This window comes from Cryptotermes secundus, unplaced genomic scaffold (assembly GCF_002891405.2).
Source record: "Cryptotermes secundus unplaced genomic scaffold, Csec_1.0 scaffold958, whole genome shotgun sequence".
Classification (NCBI taxonomy): Eukaryota; Metazoa; Arthropoda; class Insecta; order Blattodea; family Kalotermitidae; genus Cryptotermes; species Cryptotermes secundus.
The window spans coordinates 1,039,313-1,059,194 of record NW_019720583.1 but is presented as its reverse complement, the minus strand read 5'-3'; the positions used below and the strand labels follow the sequence as shown (position 1 = coordinate 1,059,194).

The 19,882-nt window shown below is 37.8% G+C and overlaps 1 protein-coding gene across 3 annotated transcripts in view; it reads left to right on the top strand.

The window, feature by feature from the left end:
• LOC111869852 (kinesin-like protein costa) overlaps window positions 1-19,389 on the top strand; it is a 49,584-nt gene extending 30,195 nt beyond the window's left edge. For all 3 annotated transcript variants that reach the window (XM_023861695.2, XM_023861686.2, XM_023861703.1), the window contains 9 exons: window positions 371-622; window positions 2,883-3,169; window positions 4,485-4,653; window positions 5,950-6,144; window positions 9,842-10,027; window positions 10,813-10,962; window positions 11,904-12,041; window positions 16,982-17,273; window positions 18,839-19,389. In XM_023861695.2, the coding sequence (XP_023717463.1) occupies window positions 371-622; window positions 2,883-3,169; window positions 4,485-4,653; window positions 5,950-6,144; window positions 9,842-10,027; window positions 10,813-10,962; window positions 11,904-12,041; window positions 16,982-17,273; window positions 18,839-18,999 (1,830 nt within the window). In that variant the 3' untranslated portion in view covers window positions 19,000-19,389. The remainder of the gene's footprint in view (window positions 1-370; window positions 623-2,882; window positions 3,170-4,484; window positions 4,654-5,949; window positions 6,145-9,841; window positions 10,028-10,812; window positions 10,963-11,903; window positions 12,042-16,981; window positions 17,274-18,838) is intronic.
• Window positions 19,390-19,882: the final 493 nt, after the last annotated feature.

Sequence of the window (19,882 nt, the reverse complement as noted above, 5' to 3'; positions counted from 1 at the left end):
TTAGATGTAGCCGATGGTCTTCTCTGTGCCCCATCTGCTTCACACCCACTGTACCCATTGGATTGAAGGCCAACTGGACCCCAGTGAAACAGATTATAATTTTAATGAAGAATGCCATCTTCTGAGATGTGACGTATGTAGATCTTGTGTGAACTAACGTTTCAGAGGAATGTATCGCCTCCATCTTATACCCTGAAGATGGATGCAATACCTTCCTCCAAAACATCAGTTCATACAAGATGTACATGGCACTACGTCCCAGAAGACGGCATTCTTCATAGTCACCACTGTGAAAACGTCATATCTTATATAATATCAAAGTTTTATTTTGTTGAATGCGATTACATAATCCAAATTTATTATTTTGTAGTCTGTAGAAGAATCAATCCAGATAGATGGTAATATTGACAGAGGAAGAAGTGATACTAGTGACACTCAGAAGCACAGTGTAAGTGAGGCAGCTCCACCTGCCTGTGGTTCACCACTACCAGGGCCTTATCAGGAGCTAAGGATGCTGTCTGCAGGAACTGAAGCGAGACAGAGTCAGATTCGCCAAGTGTTAATTGACCTGGAAGGTGTTCACAAGAGGCTTGAAGAGTTACAGTGCACTATACAGATCAAGGTAACATGACACACTTTACTCAGCAGTGGGTGTTAATAAGCAGAATTACCTGTACCTGATCAGGTTTCATACTGAAGGTTACTGATATTCTGTAATCTAGAATATGTAAACACGATTGAGTAATATTATATTTAAGTATCTTGTTGCATGGAGGTTCCATTTATAGTCTATCAAATGCTCCATTTGTAATGCAACAATCAATAACATTGATTCACACTTTAGTATCACACAGTAGTCATTAAGATGTTATATAAAACTACCGTATTTACGCATGTATAGGCCGCGTGCATGTATAGGCCGCAGCACAATTTTCAGATAGAAATTATAGAAAAAATAATTTTCTTGGAATATTATTTCAGGAGTAGAAATTATTCCAAAATTTGGCAACGTTTAATTTTTTTTTAAATGAAGTGTGATTTTGAATATTTCGAATATAAGCCGCACCCCAGTTTTCCTCTTGAATTCCTGGCAAAAAGTGTGCGGCCTATACATGCGTAAATATGGTATTAACATATACAAGGGTCATACTGAAAGTCATGATCAACAATTTTTTGTAAAGTAACATGCTTTATTATTGACAAACCAAATACACCACCTCAATCTACAGACCTTTCTTTATTTTTCCACATAATCATTTCTTTGTACACATTTCTCCCAGCATTCTGGGAGTTTGAAAGAAATTCACCTTCTGTAAAATTCCGTTCCAGCCATGTGAAGACACTGATGCACTGCTTTCTGAATTGCCTCCCCTGTCTCAAAATGTCGACACAGCTGATCCTTCACAAATCCGTAAAGATGGTAGTCGGAGAGTGCCAGATCAGGACTATAGGAGGGGTGTGGAAGAACTTCCCAACCCATCTTTGCAATTGCTTCCAATATGACCTTTGTGGTCCTCGGTCAATAACTGCGGGACCCAACGAGCACAAACTTTCCTATAGCCCAAGCTTTCAATCATCACCTGTAGTGCACTGTGCCCTAGTCCAAGTTTTCAGGCTATTGTGTCCACAGTCACATGCCTGTCATCTTGAATGATCTCATCCACTCTTTCCTTGTTGCGTTCAGTTGAGGCTGTTCGAGGACGACCGCTCCGAGGCTCATCTTCGATGCTGGTGTTCCCATCTTTAAAATGTTTCACCCATCTTTGAACAGTGCTCGCACCCATGCACATGCTTCCATAAGCACACTGAAGTCTCTGGTGAATTTCTGCAGCAGGAATTTCCTCTTTCACAGGAAATTCGATGACAGCACGCTGGCGAAACCACATATCGTTGTTGGCCATTTTGTTGATACTGGTCACATAATGCAAGCTATTGACATCACAAGACACTCAAGGTTAACACAACAGCTGGTTCCTCCCACAACCATACTCCCTTTTGTCTGCTGTTCCCAGGTTGCATGCAAAAAAAGTTTCTTATGACTTTTGGTACGACCTACATATATGCATTAAGATAATGCTACATGTTTTGGCCTTATAAGGCCATCTTCAGGCAACACTTATGTGAGGAATTCTAATGGACTGTGCACTAATCGAATGTAATTTGAAGGCATACTTGAAACATACAACCACAAGCACACCAGCAAAATACAGAAATGACCACACTGTATAAAAGATATGAAGTGGAAAAACATAAAAAATGAAATGAAAGTAATAGAAGGAACTACATTTGATTAGTGCACAGTGCATTAGGATTCCTCACATAAGTGTTGCCTGAAGATGCTTTTATAAGGCCGAAAGATGTAGCGTTATCTTAATGCATATATATTTTAATAATTTTATGTAATATCTTAATGGCCATTGTGTGATATTAGAGTTGAATCAATGTTATTGATTATGAAGAAAGCAGTCTTCTAGGATGTGGCACCGTGTAGATGTGGTGTTAACCGACGTTTCGGAGGAACGTATCGCCTCCATCTTCAGGGTAGAAGGAAAAATAAGAAAATCTGCAAGCGAAGAGACCATGAGAACCAGTACAAGCAGAGTACAGTCTGCTTGTGTCGGTTCTCATGGTCTCTTCGCTTGCAGATTTTCTTATTTTTCCTTCTACCCTGAAGATGGAGGAGATACGTTCCTCCAAAACGTCTGTTAACACCACATCTACACGGTGCCACATTCCAGAAGACTGCTTTCTTCATAGTCACCGCCGTGAAAATCTCAAATCTTACAATGTTATTGATTGTTGCATTATAGATGGAACATTTGATAGACTATAAACATGATGGAGGTTAAAGAAATCTAATTCTTATTACAATAATTTTATAGGAACAGTTCATTGGGGATATGATCAAAAACAGTGAAATGAGAGCCTCAGCGAAACAGAGGTTTCAGAGAAAGAGAAGCAAATTGGAAGAAGAATATTATAAGACAAGGACACATCTAGCGCAAGCCGAAAATGCATTGTTGCTGATTGCCGATGGTAGTGATCTGAATGAAGAGAAACTGCAACACAAGAAGGAAATTGAAAAATATAAAAATCTTGCGATGCATTATGAAAAGCGGATTAAAGATATTGAGATGATTAAACAGATAGCAGGCGACAGTGCCAGAAAGTAAGTGAAGCCCATACCTGTAAACTTATATATGTCACTTTCAGTTTCATTTTGACACACAGCACATGAGTAACAGGCCTTCCTTTCATACACTAAGTGGCTGTCGACAAGCAATTGTGGTCTTCTTTTGCCAAATTGTGGTGATGATGATAATTGTGATTGATTATTGGTGGTGACAGTGGTTGGGGCTGCTGCTGCTGATGATGGTGATATCCAAATTTCTGGTGGGTGACAGTATTTGAATTCATTTCAAAGACCTACTGAACAGGTTTGTATAGCAGTAATCCTTGAAATTTGTTCTTAGTTCTTTATTTCATTCCATAGACCCATACAATTGAGTATGTGGAAACAATCATATAGGAGGAACAATAAAACATACATAATCAATCAAAACATTACACAACATAACAACAACAAAATTAGGCAGTCAGTCATTCCAAGTGAATAATATCATTATTCTTGTCATATCTAAAATCAAAATATTCATCTGAATTATAAAATGAATGATCGCATAAGAATTTTTTCATAGCCAGTTTAAAATCTACAGGATTGTTATATAATTGCTTTATGAAAACAGTAAGATTATTAAACATCCTGATACCCATACAATAAGCTCCCTTCAGATATAGTGACCAATGGGCTGAAGGTTGATAAAGATTAAAATTATAACCCTATCTTCTATTTCTGTTGTGTGTATCAGATACAAATTGATATGAATCCACGTTGTTAACCATAAAAGACAGTAGAGAATAGATACATTGGGATTGAAGCGGGAGAATACCCAAAGTTATGAATCTCTACTGCCGTTACCCATCTCTATTCTGAGTGCCCTCTTCTGCATGCAGAACACGTTAATAGCTTATAAGGAATTTCCCCAAGAAATGATGCCATAATGCATGATTCAATGAAAATAAGCATAGTAGACCATCAACAAAGTTTCCAAATTAGGGTAAGGCTTGACAATTCTAATTCCATAACAAGTGGTGCTAAGTTTTGGTAAAAGTTGATCAGTATTTTTTTTCCAGGACAATATGTTGATAATATTGATACATAGGAACTTTGTGTGACATGAATCAGTGCATGAATTTGGGAGGTGCCTGGAATGAATCTCAGCTGGGCTGCTGGTAGTCCTGACTCATGATCTTCCCATTTCATTTGGCTCTATTGATATGGCAGAATTGAAGAAGCTGTGATGTAGACTTTACCAGAATCTTGTACAGCATACAGGATTTTAGCAAAAGAATTTCTTGCTTCCAATACTGAGACCTATTTTTTTGACCTAATTTGTCTTTCTCATTAATATTCCCTTTGAAAGGGTTCTGGAGTTGGAGAACAGCCTTCAGAACTCCAAGAGACAAATGGAGAAGCTAAAGAAACAACTGAAGAGAGAGGAGCAACATAAACAGTGCTTGGAACAGGAGCTTTTGGAAGATCAGCGCAAAATAAAGGAATTAGAGCAAAAGTACAACTTGCAGACCTCAAAGGTATGGTCTTTGAGATCATTTATTTTGAAATTTTCTCTATAACTAGTGATTTTGGGGTTTATAATTTTGATTTGCACATAGAGATATTTCCTGGGGTCACAAGGTAGTGTAGTTGGTTGAGGCACTCTGCTACAAGCCAGAAGGTCACATGTTCAATTCCTGATGAGGTCATTTGATTTCTTAAACTTACGTAATTCTTCCAGCCACACTGTGGCCGTGGGGTTGACTCAGCCTCTAACAGAAATGAGTACCAGCAATCATACTCAGGAATAAGGGGTGGCCAGTGCATAAGTCTGACAATCTTACCACCAGCTGTGAGTCGATCATCTAGAAAATGTGACAGCATCTACATCTCCCAGCATTATGGGCCTCTGCATCCTGTTAGAGGGATAGCTTTACCTTTTACCTTTACATAGATATCTCCAGGTTTCATTTTATTTGTTGTGTTGAACTTTATGTGCAATTGGATTTTTTTAATTCCATCCTATAATAATAATAATTAAGATGTTCCTCTTTCATTTGTAAAACTAATTTTCACATGGAATTTCAAAATTGAATTTGTCCAGACCATAGTAAGGATACTGATGTTGGAGTATTGACCCCCAAATTATGAATTTGTCAGAGTTGTGAGCTGTTCCGCACTGGAGTTTGTATTCAGACCTCCCCTCACTCATTTAAAACACTTGATATCGCAGTGTGCAATACTTTTTGCTGAATATACAAGTAAGAGCTTCAAAACTGAAAAAATGGACTGTTTGTATTTGGAGTTATATTATGAGAAGTATGAATGTTATGTAATACATTCTTATACATTCCTCTGTGGCTTTTAGTCCGCAACCGAATTATACCGACTGAGCGACCGGTTCTTGTCGGTGTAGTTAGTGCCATCATTTGTGGATAGAGGGTGTCATGTGGTCAGTGCAAACGGTTCCCACGGCTGTTAATCTCGGTTTTCTAGACCGTAGCTGCTACTTTTCCATTCTAGTAGCCCCTCATTTGTCCTCATGATGCTGAGTGGACCCCGTTCCAGATGCATTACTTCCCAGAAAAATCTGTGTAGCGCCGGGAATCGAACCCGGAACCGCCAGATCTGTAGCCAGGAACTCTGACCACTAGACCACAGAGGTGGTGATTTCAGTATAATAAACAATATATAAGCTTTTTGTTGCTGTATTATGATCATACACCATTACTGAAGTACATGGGGTTCTGGTGTTGATATGCTCTTGAACTCTTTTTCATGGCAAGCAAGCACTTCATTTCAGAGTTACTGTAATGTGTTCAAATTTCTTTCAGTTGAATGAAAAGGATGCAAGTGCTGCTCCAGATGAGGACAGGCTGCGATGGATCCAAGAAGAAGAGAAAAGAATTTCCAGCATGAGAGAATCGTCACAGAGACTTCAGGAGCAGTTGTTACAGCAGCAGACAATGCTGGAGAAGAGAGAAGCATTTCTCAAAGAGAAACTATGTCTGGAAAACCGCAAGACAAAGGTGAGTAATTGTTCTCGACTGACACAGCCATCCACAGTGTGCTCCAGGAATCATCATTTAAACAGAATGTATACTGCTCATTTCTTTGCACTCGAGGATCAGAATATGTTTCCTTTAGTCACTCAGAATATAGTTTCATGTTGACTTATATGCAGACAACATTCTGAAGGTAGTGTTGTCTGATGAGACTCAACTCCCCTTTGCTGTTTATTTCTGTGTAAATAATCCCTTAGAGAGAAATATATAATGTAAAGGCCTAGGAACAATGATATGTAAAGAAGAACTCTTCTAAGAAGTTCTAAAGGAAGGACATTCTCTACAAGAACATTATTGTATGGCAAAAACTATTTTTTTTATTGCTAGTGGGGTGGGACTAAGTCCCTTGTACTGCAGCCACTTCTGGCCTATTGTACCAGCCCCAGATGATAGGTGAGGGTGATTGTGGAGCAACTGGTGGAATGAAGATTGGCAGGGGAAACCGAAGTACACGGAGAAGACCTGCCCCAGCGCCACTTTGTCCACCACAAATCCCACTTGACCAGACCCGGGATCGAACCTGGGCTGGCACATTGGGAAGCCAGCAACTAACCGCTTGAGCTATGGTGCATGGCAAAAACTAACATTATACAGTAAAGTGTTGGCATATTAAAGATGATGGCACTGAAAATTTGAATTTACAAAGGTTTAGTGTTCATATATTCTCTGTAGATACGATAGCCTACACACGAGTCTTCTAATAATATTAGCCAATTAATAGAAAACCATATCCTCATGGTGTAAATTTATCATTAGTTTCAGCAACAAAAGTTTTCATTATGCAGTGAAACCCAAATTGAAGCAACCCACACATTTAATGAACATTTTTGTGATATCAGCCAAAGCTCCATATGCCTATGTATTATTTTCCTCTTCTTAATGGTTCTTGTTTAAAGGGTTTGTCCACATATTATGTATGGAACTTTGATTGTATTGCTTGTCTCAGATCTCACTTCAGGGTCCCCCCCCCCCTACAACTAGCGTGTCTTCACCCTTAGTTCAAGGCTATCATTTGCACCCCATGCAGTGTAGCATGGCTGTTTCTGCCCATTCTTTTGTTCATCCCTTGTGTCAGATGGAAGTAGCCACTGGTTGTTCTTATGTTTTTCTTCAGTCTCATGGTTTTTCTGGACGTGATTATGAAGTAATGAATGTCCAAGGCCGCAAAACGAAAGAAGTTAACAAGTGAGAAAGTGAAAATTATTCAAGAGGTGGAATGTAACTGTGTTGCAAAATGAAATTGCAAAGTGTTTACACTTCTGTAATTGAGGTTAAGTAACATAATTGTATGAAAAGCTGCAATTCTTGAAAAGGGAAGTTGGTATGGAGCATATTCTGAGAGATAAATAAAAACAACTTATATTTCATTAAGTGAACTAAGTTCAGTGCCTTATTACTGATGTACCAGTAACTAAGTTTGACAGTCATTTTAGGCTCTGTTTTCCAAAACCCTCATTTAAGGTACATAAATCTTGTCCCCCAGACAAACTTAAATCAGGGTTTCACTGTAACTTAACAGAATTTTGAACATGTTGCCTCTAATAAATTTCAGACAAAACCTTTTTATCTTGTAGTTACTATAAATTTCTACGGCTCTATCTATCCTGGTTCCACGTTTGTGTGTGTTTACATCAATTTGTAATGTATATTTTTCTTATTAGCTCTTATGGACTTAGCCTGGTCTCAGGTATTTATAACCTTTGTGTTTTGTGACATCGGTTGTCCAGTGATTGAGGCTAGCTCTTTCTAAGGGACCCAACAGAATAGGTGTTCTCCCTCACCTGAGGACGGAAACAGATCCAGTTTCCGAAACGTCATGTTTTTCTTAGTTATCTTAAAACCAGGATGATGGATAAAGTCTGAAAACCCAATATCTCTGTGTGTTATACACCATTGTCAGAATCCTATAGTAAATACAGTTATTAGTGATTAACAGTTTTCACTCCCAGTACATCTGGTCTTGACTGATCTGCATGCTGATCCATTTTTTTTGCAGTATTCCACTGTAAAAAGAACAGCATAAAATGTCTATATTTCTAAGGAAAGAACTATGTGCTAAAATGTTTTGAATGAGAAGTATTTTGTCTTGGAGTGTTACAGGCTCGCTGATTAGGCCATGACCACTTCCTTCCAAATTGTTACCAGTTCATCATCCATTAGTCATCCTGTCATTTGACCCCATATAGTCTCCGCGCTAAAAGCATCGTTTAATATCCCCCCCTTAAAAAAAAATTCCTCTGATATCTTTGGACATGAGTGATGTTCCGTATGCAATGATGAAATAAGTAGTTTAAGAATTGAACTGTTTTCTTTCTCTTTTTAAGTATGTCTGTTCAAAATCTGGATGTTCAGGTAACAGCTATATGTCACATTTACAGTATACATATGAATAACATGTATTTATTTTTTTATGCAAAAAATTTGAACTTTATGAATCTATTACTTGTGTCTTCTTTTCACCAATATAAACACTCTGTTATATTTATTTAAATGATTTTTCTCTTTTTATATAAGGTGAAGAAAATTCATTATTTTATGGGTGCCTGTTGTAGTGATATTTTAGTTCTGAAGTAATAGCTTCTGTATGCTCTCCAGTCAATATGATCATGAAATCATGTTAAAATTTGTTCTGCCATTAACAAATTAATGTTACCATACAGTTCTTATTGGAGAGATTTGTGGGCTGTTTTGTGCTTAACATGGTTTCCTAAACAGAATTAAAGTTGACTTATTTTTTGCTGGACACATAGAAATTATGTGAGATTTTATGGCAGTATGACCTCCTGGGTTGCAGTACTGTGTAATCATGAAAGTGGCAGAAGAATTCAGCCTTGAAGATGGAGGTAACATGTTTCTCTAAGACATTGATAACCATACGTGTAACTATGCAGTGTTCCGCTAGACTGCGGTATGTTAAGTTATGCCAGTACATGTGCGTTGTTAGGAATTCAGAAGGTGTACATTTTTGGTTTCTGTTTACATTCATTTCCTTTGATTTTTTACTTACTTTGCTTGATGATTCATGAATTGGGCTGTGAATTTCCAGCAGTGCTTCAGTGTTGAATGTTTCTAGCAGCAGCATTGTTATTCTCGCTCATTCTTTGCACCGGTTAAAGAACTTTCCACTTAAAGAAATAGTACAGTTATATTTGCCTCGTATATGGAATCAAGATTTGCACTAAGTACACTAATTGTGGTATAAAATGAATGATTCTGGTTTAATGTGATGTAATCTTCAGATCTTGCATGTGAACAGTTTTACTTCTATAAACTTTCAAAATCCATGTTTGATGGTAAAAATATGGTAGAAAGTGAGGAATGGCTAGGATTTCTGAATGCAGTGTTATGTAGAATCGTTGTTAGCGTTCACCTGAGTTAACCCACATTCAAATAATTGATTATATTTTATGTGATATTTCATACAATCTGAATATATGAGTATATCCTGCTTTTAAGCTTATATCATTCCATGAGATTGAGTTAGGGAACTACTTACAAGGTGAAGTATGCTGAGTTTATAATACCTTTGGAAGAGATGCTGGAAAATATGGAAGTGATGATCTGTTTAAAAGTCATAAGTGTTTTTTTACTCTACTAATTGTCTGTGTAAGACAGTAGTGGTTCTGACTATGCTAATCATACACATGTTTGTGACTTTCAGAGTATAAGGGAAATGAGTGCAAGAATATCTCATTTAGAGCAGGTGTTGAAAGAAAAATCAACAGATTTGGAAAAAACTGAAGATCTGGATGAAAAGGAAGCCTTAAGACATGAAATTCATAGCCTCCGAAAGACAAAAGAATGCCTTTCAAAAGAACGGTGTGGTTTGGATGAAAAACTTCAGAAGGTAAATGAGCATACAGTCAGAATAATTGACTGTCTCGGGAAATTTTAGTGATTACCTTATTACAATAGCAAATAATCTGTTAATCAGTCTTGGAAATGGAATATTGTCACATGTTAATGACTACACATGGGTTTTGGATTGGTAATCAGATTTATTGAACAGTTAATGATTATAACTACAAATAACTGTGGCACTGTTGCTGATTGACACACTCTACATTTCAGTACAGCATGCACTAATTCTTCTCAGTCTGCTGTGTCTTCACCAGTTGTTGCCTGGTAACACTCCCAACACTGTATATCCTTCATCTTCCCTGTTTTACATCCTTCCTGGCTGGTGACTGTTGGAACTAACTCAGTGTTGCTATAGAACAACTTAAGCAGTGGGGGCTCCTCCACCTCCCATGTCTGCACCAAGAGTGACTGTCCCACAGCAGCCTGAGATTTGGATTGGTCTGTCTGCGAATTCTCGTTATATAGCCTCTGCACGGACCCAGCAGACAACACCATTTCCCACAATTCCTCAGTCGTTATATGACATCCCTGCAGATACGGGCGGAACGTGTTCCTCTGTTGCATATAAGTCAGGTCATGGTCACGTGACCTGGTAGCTGTAGAAATGTGTTTACAGAGCTATTACCTTACAATGGCCATATCTGCTGATTGAACTATTCTGGCTTTCACTGGACATGCCACAACATGTAAATAGAAATAATAAGATGATAAAGCTATATATATATATATGTGTGTGTGTGTGTTACTGTTACAGTGTAATAATCTTTTCAGGACAAAAAGCTGTCATCAATCGAAGAGAGGAAGATGCTGGAGTGTGAAGAAGCAATTGAAGCCATTGACGCTGCAATTGAATATAAGAATGAATTAATATGTGGAAGGAAAGGGCAAGGTTTGGATAACAGCCGTGTTGAGAGGGAAAAGGTAGGTTAAAAGACTTTATCGTTTTCCATGTCTTTATACGAGTATCTATTGATATAGTACATCATCATTTGAGACTAACTTTATATAGTTTTTAGGATACATAGAATGTTGGTTGGTTGCTGTCAGCTACCAGTGATACTTATTATGATTTTTATGCTATTTCTGAAGTTTAAAATATTGCTTAATTTCTTTCAAGAATACAGCTGTTATTAAGATGGTCGGAGGGTATGAAAGTCACATATTCAGCATGGAGTGGTATGTACATGTATGCAAAAGTATTTAAAAGAGTGTGAAACCTTTTTAAGTAACTCCTTGCACAGAATGATATGGTCTAGTGCACAAGGCACAAAGCTAACCAGTGACATAAATGTTCAGTAGCCAAATACATAAAGACAGTTGATTTGGCCATCAGTAATGGAGAAATTTTGAATACACTGTACGTGTCAACCCTGATTCTGAAATGTGATATAAATTAAGGTTCTGTCATTGTAAAGTGAAATTTATGTGTGTAATTATTTGTGAAGTGCTTATTTATCAAACTTGGTTACATGAAACATCCATATTAGTGAAATAAATAATTATCCCAGTATAAGGTTAATTGGGGAATGAACCATATTCTGTTGCATCATTTACCACATTCAGAGTATACCTGTTACCTAAGGCTTTGCTAAATCTCATATGTCAAGGCACAAGGCTTCATAAATTGTCATGAGAAACCCAAATTATTGTTTCTTTTGTTAAAGGAAAAGGCTATAATACTGCATTGTTTTGGAAGTTTCGTTGTGTACAAAGTATTGACTTACCATGTTGAATGGTTCTGAGTGAGATCCAAGCTGAGACGCTGATGTGTCCCATCCATACTTTATTAAATATAAAGAGATTGTTCATACATTTGTCAGTCAGGTACATTGTAGTCTTAGATGGGAAGCACCTGATTGCAGGGTGAGAAGTTACTTTTAGAGCGACTGATGAAGCTTTCGCCTATTGAGATGAGAACTCTGCTCTACAAATATTTCCAGAAAGTAATAGACCTTAAAGAGAATGGCAGCAAGATGGAAGTTCAACTTGCAGAGCTAGAAGTAAGTTCCTTCAGTTACTTTTCTTAGTTGCTATACAATCTTAATTCATTTCTTTTTTCTGTATTTTCTCAGTGTCAAGTGTTGATGAACCTATGTAATGGCATAGTATTGTCATGTGTTGATTAGTGACTAGAAATTGGGTTCAGATTGGTAATTGGTTTTATTAACAGCCCACAGGCTGTAACTACAGTTAATTATAACACTGTTACTGAGTTACACAATTTACTCTCACTCTTACATTAATCTCTGTAGTCTATCGCCACCAGTCTTCACGTATATATAACACGGGAGCTATAAACATCTCACTGAACCTCACATTCCCATTATCACTGCACAGTAGCACTCATAAAACCTTCAAATTGCACGTTCAGTTCTACCACTACAAACCTCCCTTGGTTGTCTCACACCAAGAACTCACTCCAAGAACTACCTTCTTGGAATTCCAGTTCTATAAACCCTTGCATGGACATGCAGAAAACAGCTTGCTCTACTGTTACGTAATAGTCGCGTCTACAGAGGTGTTGCCCAGTAACACATCAATTAGCTGCTGCCAAGATGTGTTTACCACAGCGCTGCCTAGCAACGAACCCGGTGTGGCTCGACTCGGCGCGGTACAATACGGGGAGAACGCCGCTTTCCTTATTGTTGCATAATCTCCATGTTTACAGATTTCTGTGGCTCATTGATCCTTGCATGACATAGATATGCCACAGTATTGGTTTGTCAGTTCAGTGTCCAACAAGCTGACTTGGTTTGAGTACAGTTCTACTTCTGAAAACTAAAGAATCCCTGTCTCCTCATGCCCATTGTTCCAGCACATGCTCTGATATTTTGAGTTGCCCTTTTTATAGCCACGTTTTGCTCATCCATTTTTCTGTTGCCTGAATACAGTAAATTTCCAGCTATCAAGTATCCTTCCATTCAGAATTCTTATGCAACTGGCAAAAATTTCAAAGAAAATTTGCTGGTTTTGTAATGTTAGTTAAACAGAGATGTTATGAGCATATCCATGTTAGGTGGGTTCCTTGTCACCACGGCATAGCATGTCCTCAGGTTGAGGATGGATGAAATGCCCTCCATGTATGGAGGGAAGCTGCGAATATATTGAATAAGCTGTCGCGGACAGCTGACAAGGGGTGGTCCTCCAGCTTGGAGTTGGGCTTGGAGCTAACTCTGCGCCATAAAAATAAGCTTATTACAAAAATATTCACAATATTAAAATGGACCTTGAAGAGATAGTATGGGATGGTATGGATTGTATTTATCTGGCTCAGGATAGGGACGGCTGGAGGGCTCTTGTGAACGCAGTAATGAACATTCGGGTTCCATAAAATGCTGGGAAATGCTTGAGTAGCTGCACAGTTGGCAGCTTCTTGAGAATGGCTCAGCCCCATGAGTGAGTGAATGTGATGAGCATACTCGTGTGGTAATTCGTCCAGCCGCCATTAACACTGCTGCCCATCATCCTCCCTCACATAGATGTCATTGCAGTAGAGGCTAGTAGAATTTGTGATTGTGTTACAGCATATCTGAAGTCTGTCACCTATCAATCCGTCTTGTTGCTTAAGAAGACTTCCACACAAGAACTGTAGTAAAAATATGTTTTGACTTCTTGTAGGGGTTTTCCATTTGCAACATGTCAGATAATTGGGAGTTTACTGTAATTAATTTTGTGATGCTTGAGGTAAGAGGAAGATTCGGGATTATTTGATTTGAATCAAAGTTTTGATCAGGGACCATTGACAGCTTGAATTATATTGGATCCTCATGTAATGTTTTCAGGTTAAGAATTTTCCTGATACAGTGCTTAATTTGTATATGTCCATTCCCATTTTCACAGTGTTAAATCTCCTTTATGTACTTTTTTCTTCAATTTAGCATTCATATCATGACAAATAACATGAAGGGCCCATCTGTTGGCTCTATTTTTCTTTTTTCTTTTTCTTTTTTTTGGCAGCAATCAAAGTAAGAAATAATAACTCCACTTGTTGACTCTTGATCATGGTGCAGCAGTTCTGAAGTTCACAAGGCAACAACAGAGGACCTTATAAATAAAATATGTTTCCAAATGCGATTACATTTATCACAGAAATTTGTTTCTGGACAGCTTTCTTCATTCTTACAATATTATTCTACAAAGGGATCAGGGTGTAAATCACTTCACTAAAAATATTGTATTGTGTCATGCATTGTGTTACATTTAAGGCTGTTCTGTGATCATTCAAATAGCATTAATTTAATGGATGCTGCAGTCAAATTATTTGTAATGAGCAGGGCTCTTTTGTAGGTACAGAAGAAAAGTGTTAAGAATTTGTGGAGGAATACTACCTTTCCCTACATAGGTATATTTCCTGAGGAAAATCAGATAAGTCTTCAGCACATCCAAAAATAACCTGAACTTCTTCTCTTGGGATGCACTTGTTTTGTTGGCAGACATATTGTGTCTACCACCTGCTGTAAACCTGAGTTTTATAAAAGCACTACAACAATTGTAATAAGTGTGGTTCAGAACCAACCAATATGAAACTTTCACTAAAATGTTATGTTGTCTAATGGCACTTATGTTTAATGACTAAAATGAAAACTTTCCCCCCATTAACTTTTTAATGCCTGAACCAGTTGTTATGAAATTCAATGTGTATATCATGGCGATTGAACCCTTCTCAGTGGCCTACTTTATAAATATCTTCCATCATTCTGTGTCTCTAACCCTCCTGTCGTTGCTAGGCAAAAGCTCAGTTAAGTGTATTCCTCCATTCGATGCTAGTCAGTGGCTTGGTAAACACATTCCCACAACAATGAGTACACACCACAATAGGAGAACTGTTCGATCCGCATGTCTGTGGGTATCTGTGTGTCCCCCTATTATTGTTAGATTAATAAGTTAGTAAAAACATTGCCACAGAAACAAATAATTATTGGGGACATTGTTTTCTATATGATCTGTGTCATATCAAAGGAAAGCAGGCAATTAGTTCTTCCCAGAACTTCTTGTTTTTGTCACTGGTTCAACAGATGCATAGTCTGACTGCTGTCTGCTGGTATCAAATAGCTCTATCACATGTTTGTCATTGAAATTGTTCAGAATCCTGTAAACAGAAAGGCTGAAAATTGTGTATGTCTGATCTACACCTCCGTTTTAGACTAATTGTAATATGGTTCCTTCACATATAAGTCATTATTTAATATAATAAAAAAGGTAAAGTTGTCCCCGTAATAGGCCATGAAGGCCCATAGGGTTGTGAGAGGTTGAGGCTCCTACACCTTCTACACAGTGGGCTCACAAATGGCAGTAAGGTTGTCGGCCTTATGTGCTGGCCGCCTTTTACCCCCACAGGAACATTCCTGGTACTCATTTCTGTTAGAGGCTGAGTTAACCCCAGGGCCATAGTGTGGCTGGAAGGATTAGGTCAATTGAAAAAATCCAATGACCTCATCGGGACTTGAACCCATGACCTTCTGGCTTGTAGCATAGTGCCTCAACCAACTACACTACCGCATGCCCCAATTAATGTAATAAACCAAATAAAAATGAATAAAAATAAAATAAAATATGACAATGTATTAAATTTAGTCTCTCTAATCTCAACAAAAGCATTAATGTAAATTACCATCGCTAGTGAAATGTGAAAGTACAGTCTGCCTAGAAACCTGGCTTGTTGTATATTGTTGCATGAGAATTTTATTATTTAGGTTTGTGGCTGAATTTTGTACCTTGTAATTCTGCTTATGGTCGGGGACTCATGTTGTATTCCATTTCAGAACCTTCATGCACTCTACTATGTATAGAAATATTTACTTTCTAGAGCATAATTTTAAAGCTTCCTGAGAGATTGCATTCATGTTTCACCACAGAATGATTGTTCAGTTGAGCACATTTGACAGTAACTTGTCAGTGGCATTGGGAGAAAACAAATGAATTTGTTTCTCATCTGTATGTGAGTGCAGGAGTACTTCATGGCATCAGCATAATGCCATACTTATGCATGTGATGGTAATTTTTCTGTATTGGAGGGAGATTTATATTTTTCGCTTCAATAGATGAATTAAATTAAATTCTGATTACATGACAATATTACATTTTAATCGGTATACTCCGTTTTATCAAGTAGGTGATGACATTATCCTCTGAGTGACATCATTATTAGAGGCTCAGTATGTCAGGATCTCTTAATGATCGTGTGATGACTTTTTGAGCTGCAAGTTAAAAATCAGTTGAAATGATACTTACATGGCTCATTTTGAAGTACTTAGTATATTTTGCTGAAACAAATGAAGATAAGTCAGAAGCTTACTATTGAATAACTGGTGTATATGNAGAAGACGACTTTCTTCATTGTCATCGCCGTGAAAACCTCAAAACTTACATAACTGGTGTATATGTTTGCTGAAAACAAACAGAGCAGTAAAAATGAAGTAGGACTTTTGAGGTTCTGATTATTTTGGTGATTGAATTATGTTTTAGAATGATTCCATATTATCTGTATATGATATAGCTTCATTAGACTTCACATATTTTTTGTAGGGTGAAGCTATCCCTGTAACAGGTCATGGAACCACATAGGGTTGTGATACATTGAGGCACCCACATATTTTAGGCAGTCAGCTCACAGATGGCGATGAAGTTGTCAGCCATACGTGCTGGCCGGCCTTTACACCCAGGAAGATTCCTGGTACTCATTTCTGTTAGAGGTTGAGTTGACCCGAGGGCCATAGTGTGGCTCAGAGGATTAGGTCAATTGGAAAATCGAGTGACCTTATTGGAAATAAAACCTACAACCTTCCAGCTTGTAGCATAGTGTCTTATCGAACTCTCTGTTATAGAATGCTTGATAAATATCATGTAATTGCCTTTAGCTGAAGTGTTAAACATGTATTCTCAAACGTGTTAAGTTACTTCACTTTTATAATATGTCCTCATACGCTGCTTTCCATTCCAGTTGCAGACAGAGGCTCAGGCTTGGAAGATCCAGGCATTAATCAATGCTCTTCAACAGACCCATTTTGAGGCAGAGCGACGGATCGTTGTATTGCAGAAAGAGCACCAGGAAAAACTTCATGTTATGTTACGTCATTTCGCTGAAGAGTCAAGCGGTAGCTCAGGTACTGAAGCTGCCAGTCGCCACCTGCATCTCAACAGTGATGCGGAACTTGGAAAATATAAACGTGAGAACAAAATTTTGAAAAAGAGGATCCAAGACTTAGAAGCATTGTTGAAGACTGATGCAAGAGGTGAGCAGCATAAAAACCTTATTAGTTATTTTGAAATATTATGAGCATAGCAGTCTGGGTATGTTTTGGAAAATCATGACACTGTACTAGAGAATTCATACCTATCTGCCTGTTTCTTTAATCACTTACAGAATAACCTAGCAGTTTTGACTAAATCCAAAATGAAAATTGTGCATTGAATTTCACTGACATATATCTCTCTAAATTCCTCATGTTAGAAGTGTTAAAGTAATGGCAATGCAGTAGTTTTAGACTGTACACATTCAGGGCCATCAGCATAATATTTTGACAACTTAGAAAACATGCAATTTGTACAAAAATTATAACAGTTTTAAAGCATTTTATATACTAATGTAGCCAGTGAACAGTGCTGTGTGACCAACCAAAAAAAATGCACAAGTGTATTGACTTCTATATAATAAGACCTTTGATACGTCCAGACTTTTTCATATATGCTGTAATAGTAATGTCATGTACACATATTTCATACTCAGAACACACTGGGACACAAACAAATGCATTTTCATTCACTAGAGTTACTTGCAAGCAAGCAACATGAAAATAATGAATGAATCATTTCTGCTGTTGTCCCATTATAATAACTGAAAACTTCAAATTTATATGACCCATTTTTCCTGCTTGTCTGTAACAATTTCATTACCTGGCATGAAATTTAAAGTTCTTGAACCCTTGTGAATTGATAGTTTCTAATGTACTATTTCACATCCTGTAGAATGGATGCGCTGCTTGAAGACTATTTCCCATGCTGTCAAGTTATCACTTTATCACAGATTTATGAAAGTTACTGTTCAAGAAATGGCCGCACCATAGCTCAAGTGATTAGTTGCTGGGTTCCCACCGCGGTGGCCCTGGTTCGATCCCGGGTTTGGTCAAGTGGAATTTGTGGTGGACAAAGTGGCGCTGTGGCAGGTTTTCTCCGAGCACTTCGGTTTCCCCTGCCAATCTTCATTCCACCAAATTCTCCATCATCATAACCACCCCAGGCAGGCTATAGTAGGCCATTCAGTGGCCACCATGCTGAGTGGACTCAGTTGGACTCCACCCCCCACTAAGCAAATTAAAAAAATAATTAATTACTGTTCAAGAACATTTTATTTTTTCTTATATTTTCATACCTACCACAGCTATATAACTGTTGTCTTCACGTGGAAGCATGTCTTATTTTTAACTTTTTTATTTGCATATTTATTTTTATTTCTGCCTTGGAACTCTTATTGACTCTCAGGCCGCACCATGACATAAGTGGTGAGTCACTGGCTTCCCACCATGGCGCCCTGGATTCGATCCCGGGTCTGGTCAAGTGGGATTTGTGGTGAACAAAGTGGCGCTGGGGGGGGGGGTTCTCCGAATACTTCGCCTTCCCCTGCCAATCTTCATTCCACCAAATTCTCTGTTGTAATAATCACCCGGGGCAGGCTACAATAGGCCAATCAGTGGCCGCTGTGGCGAGTGCGCCCAGTTGGACTCTTGATTATTACCCTTCTGTAATTTTTGTGAGTGCTTGAAAGATTTGTTAAACATAAAGCCATTATTTTGTTTTGCAGTAAGGAGAAGAAGAAGTAGAAGTGTGAGTCCTGTCACAATACCTCAGCAGAACTTGAAACAGCTCCAAGGCTCAGGTTCAGTACCAACAACAAAAGTTACCAGACAGAAGAACAAACTTATCATTCAGCAACAGAAATCAAAGAATACTTCTGGGAGCTAGCATAAATGCCAGGCATGTGATTCACATAACACACTGTTCAAAGTACAGAGTATGTCAGATAGTAAAGTAGTAATTCTGTGAGGTTCACACAAGATATAAAGCTTTGTCAGCAAAACAGCTGTGGGATATTTAATATGCCATATCACAACTAGCAATTGTCAGATTTTGGATTGAAACTTGTATTGTTGCCACTTAACAAAATACCTTGAAAATCAGTCATGCTAAAGACAAGTTAGCAACATATCTTGATGTGCTGAGTTCATGGGATGGCAACATGCAAGCTTGAGATAGTATGTCATGTCACTGAAGAGCACAAAAGAGAAGAAAGAAGAAAAGAAAAGTAAAGAAAAAAATATAGAGGTATCCCTGCAACAGGTTGGATTGTGAGACGTCGAGGCTTCCACTTTTTTTTTAACAACTGGCTAAAGAAGATCAAAAAATATTTCCTTAAGTATTGCTAATGTTAATAATTTAATGTAAATTCTGTTGAAATCATAAGTAAATGTACATTTTTCTAATATGGGGAGCGACTTCGCTGTCACACATGTTGAAACCTGCCACATTGTTTTAGACTCTTATCAAATATGTCATTACCAGGGCCTGGATTTTGATGACCTGAAAATATTTAAAAAAGACCTATAAAATGGCTGAAAAATGACCCAGAAATGTAATATGCAGGGCACGGATTTTGATGACCTGAAAATATTTAAAAAAGACCTATAAAATGGCTGAAAAATGACCCAGAAATGTAATATGCAGGGCACGGATTTTGATGACCTGAAAATATTTAAAAACTGACTGAAAAAATCCAGAAAAACGACCTAAAGGAGAAAAGAAAGAACACTTCGCTTCCATATTATTCACATTTCAGAAAACATATGAA